The sequence below is a fragment of the Monoraphidium neglectum genome (assembly GCF_000611645.1).
Source record: "Monoraphidium neglectum strain SAG 48.87 unplaced genomic scaffold scaffold03004, whole genome shotgun sequence".
In the NCBI taxonomy this organism is placed as follows: Eukaryota; Viridiplantae; Chlorophyta; class Chlorophyceae; order Sphaeropleales; family Selenastraceae; genus Monoraphidium; species Monoraphidium neglectum.
Genome location: NW_014010624.1, coordinates 3,936 through 7,694, shown reverse-complemented (window position 1 = coordinate 7,694; position 3,759 = coordinate 3,936). Strand labels below are relative to the sequence as shown.

At 71.8% G+C, this 3,759-nt stretch overlaps 1 protein-coding gene across 1 annotated transcript; it reads left to right on the top strand.

Annotated features, from left to right (window-relative positions):
* Window positions 1-446: 446 nt before the first annotated feature.
* MNEG_11993 (hypothetical protein) lies at window positions 447-893 on the top strand (the record flags this gene model as incomplete). Its single annotated transcript, XM_014039536.1, has 1 exon — window positions 447-893. One exon carries the CDS (start codon window positions 447-449, stop codon window positions 891-893), a length of 447 nt encoding a protein of 148 aa, XP_013894990.1.
* Between the last annotated feature and the right edge of the window lie 2,866 nt (window positions 894-3,759).

Below are 3,759 nucleotides of genomic sequence, written 5' to 3'. Positions count from 1 at the left end.
CGCTTTACCTATTCCAGCGGCTGGGGGACCACGCGGCCTCGCGCCCGGAGCTGTACACCCTGCCGCGGCTGCAGAAGCTGCTCGGCAGCTTCCACGCCGCTGACGTCATCCACGACAAGCTGGCGGAGGCGGCGGGGGAGCGGCTGCGGCAGCAGTGCGCGTCGCTCTCCGCGGCGGACGGGGCGGCGGCTGCGGACGGGGCGGCGCCTGCTGCGGCGGCAGCTCCGGCGCGGCAGGGGCGGCGGCGGGGCGCGGAAGCGCGCAGGCGGCGGCAGCAGCAGCAGCAGGCGGCGGCGGCGGCGCCCAACCCAGGGCGCGACTTGGAGGGTCCCATCGACCTGGCCGCCCGCCTGGCGACCCTCAAGCGCCTCCGCCCGCCGGCGGCCGCCGCGGTCGCCGCCGCCGCCGCGCCGCGCCTCGGCTCCCTCAAGCCCCGGAAGCTTCCCATGCTGCTGGGCGCGCTGTGCAGCAGGGGGGAGCTGTTGGCGGACGAAGCGGTGCGCTCCCTGATCCTCTCTGCGGCCGACGACGTTGCGCGGCGGCTAGCGCCCGGCGGCGCGGTCGGGCCGGAGGCGGCGGCGGGGCTGGCGCTCGCGTTCGCGCGCGCGGTGCAGCACGGCTTGCTGGCGGGCCGCGGGCCGGGGCTGGTGGACCAACTGCTGCAAGTGGCCGCGGCCGGCGTTGGCGGCAGCGGCGGCGGCGGCGCCGCGCTGCCGCCGCGCGCGGCGCGGGAGGTGCTGGCCGCGCTGGAGGCGGCCAGCGTGGAGGGGCCGGAGGGGCTGCGGGCGGCGGCCGAGGCGGCGCTGGGAGCCGAGGGGGCGGCCGCGCGCGGCGCGGCCGGGCGCGGCGGCGGCGAGGGCGGGGGTCTCATGGAGGCTTGGGAGTCGGTCTGATCGATGTGTAACGCCATGCCTGGTGTCACGCCGTACCACACACTTGTCAGCAGCTAGGGTTCAGGGTTCAAAACCATCTTGAGAGATGGTGGCTGCCTCCATGGCGCGCGTTTGGGGGGCGCATAAGCGACAGCCTGCGAGCCCAGTTACTGGCGCGCGCCTCCCTGCGGTGCGGCCGCCAGCCCGGGGCCGCCCGGCCTACCTACGCGGCAGCAGGGGCGCCGCGCTTGCACCAACGCCCTCGCTGCCGCCGATGGGCCTCGGCGCCCGTCCAGGCTGCCAGAATTGTGTCCGCCGCCACCCCGCCGTTTGACGACGCGAGCGCACACGGCAAGTGGAAGGAACTGGTGCGGGCCCTGCTCAGCAGGGTGGCCGTCGACGCCGCAAGCTGCGCCGAGGTCGTCGGCGCCATCCAGGCCAAGCTCAGTAAGAGGGCCCGCAACGAAGCGCTCCCCCACCCCCCCAGGGTTTCTCAGCACCATCCGTCCTCGCCCTGTGGGCCTACTTGGATAGCGTCTCTGCCGGCGAAAGCCACCGACGGCTCTGCGCCGCACGACGGAGCGCACGGCTTCCGGGGCGGCGCTGGAAGCCGAGGGGGCGGCGGGCACCGCGGTGGGCGGCGACGGAGGGGCCGGGGACCTCTTGGAGGCTTGGGAGTCGACCTGATCGCTAAGTAACACCACGTCGTGCCATGCCACACTACAGACTTTCTAGCAGCAAGGGTTCAGGGCTCAAAACAATCCAATGGTAGCTGCTTCCACGGCGCTCGTTTTGTGGCCGCACACCCCTGTCGCAACGGCCCGCCTGCTGCGCCAGTTGCTGGCCCGTAACCGGTCCTCGCCTCCGCGGAGCGCCCATCCTCTCACGCGCCGCGGTGCACACGTGCTCACAAACGCCGACGCCCGCTGGCGCCGCCTTCCGCCCTCGCGCGGGCCGGCCGCCCGGCAGGGACGCGTGCGACAGCGAGCAGCGCCCGCGATCCGTTGGAACAGGCGCGGGGGCCCCTCAGCTGTGGCAACCGTTCCAAGCGTTTTGCCGCCAAAATGATCGCGGGCGCGGCGCCACGCCCCGCACCAGCAGCCCCTTGATCAGGCCGGGCTTGGCTTTCATGGCTATCCTTAACCATCATCAAGCGGCGATTGTAGAGCCAGCAGCCAGGCTCCGTCCTGGGGTCATGCTGTGGTCGATAATGCTGAACTGGATCGCGTGCCCAGCCCAAGCGTCGATCAATGCGCGCAACTCAGCCGGGCGGCGACGACGCGGATCCTGCACAGCCGCGCCCGCACGCAAACAAGTGGGGCTGCAGCAGTGCGGCCGCGTCACGCAGACAGCCGCGCGAGAACAGGCGGGGTTGCCCAGGTGAGCAGCCGCTGCTGCTCGCCTGGGCACCTACCAAACAGTCGCGCTCAGCCACCCAGGCTAGGTGGCTGTCGGCCAGCCCTTCCGGCGGAGCTGGCATAGGCCAGCCTGACAAAGTCCCACGCGGCCCCCTGCACGCGGGGCTTAAGGAAGCACTGCCCCCTCAAGCCCAGCTAGCAGCAGCAGCCTCCCGGGGAACAGCCGCCCTGCCAGCTGCGGGGCGCCGCGGCGTGCCGCCCCTGCAAGGCCCTGCGTCACTCGGCTCCCGCGCCCGCACATGCACTGCCGCGCGTGCTGCATCCGCAGCAGCCGATCTTCTTTGGTCGGTCAAGCCGCGGCCCCGCCGCCGCTTACGCTGGGGCGGCGCCGAGGGATGCCTCCCCCTTCTTCGACCGTGGATGCTTCATCAACAGCGCACAAGCCTCGGCCGCAGCGCGCCCGGTGAAATTGTGCGAGTCTGGTTCCCTGTGAAAGCTCTCGCAAGTGTGTGACGTCCTGCGCCCACGCCACCGCCGGTGACACTGCGTGCAGCTGCCTTCCCTCCCCCAATGCCGTGCAAATCGGGGCTGACGGCGCGCCACACGCGGCTCGTGCGGGCGGGCGCCAAATGGACGCCGGCCGCTGCCCGAGGCAAGGTGGCATATGGTGGCATACGTTGGGGTGACAGATCATTGCCTGTCAATGACATCTTATAACATGTCCACCGAAGGTTCCTATGCGCAGCCTCTAACCCTGCTTTTTTGGCCTGCCCTCCTTTAACCCTGAGCTTCAACAAGTGCTTGGTTTTCCCCATACGAACCGATTGAGAGCCATTTACAGGGGGCAGCTCTTGTTTCATATGCGCCGTCCCGCCCTTAATCGGGCGCCGAAAAAAGCAACGAGCAAACTGCCGCAGCAAAATGCCTGGCGCGCCCCGCACGCGGCGCGCCGCGGCCGCAGGAAGCTTCCGCGGCGGTCTGTTGAGAGGACACCGGCGGCAGCAGGTGAAGCCGGGGGGCTTCCCCGGGGCAGCCAAACGCCCAGGGCGGAGTGCGTCGGCACCCGGGCAGGCATTTGTGCACGGTGCCCATCCCGCGGCCAAACTGCGGGTCTACACCGCCGCGGCGGGCGGCCGCCGGGGCCGGCGCCAATCTGGGCGGCCGTCCGCCGGCAGGGGGGCCCTTTGGGGCGAGGGGGGGTCGAAAGAGAGGGGACGGGCCCGGCAGCAGGGCGCGCCGACAGGGGCGCGCGCGTGCAGGCGTGCGCGCGGCTCCGGTGGGATGAGGGGTGGCGCGGCCGGCGTTGTGCAAGGGGAGTCGGCAGAAGCCTATGGTAGAAAGAGGCGCGGCCAGGGATGCAAGGGGGGCTGGGGCGTCGCGTAAGGATTGCAAAAGAGGCGAAAAAACAAGTGGAAGGGGCCCTGGCACGGCCCCGCGCCCGCGCCCGTGCCTGCGCCTGCGCCCAGCCCGCGGCCGTCGCCGATCGCGTCCGTCCAGCGCGCAGCGACAAGGCAGGGCGAGGGCGGGGC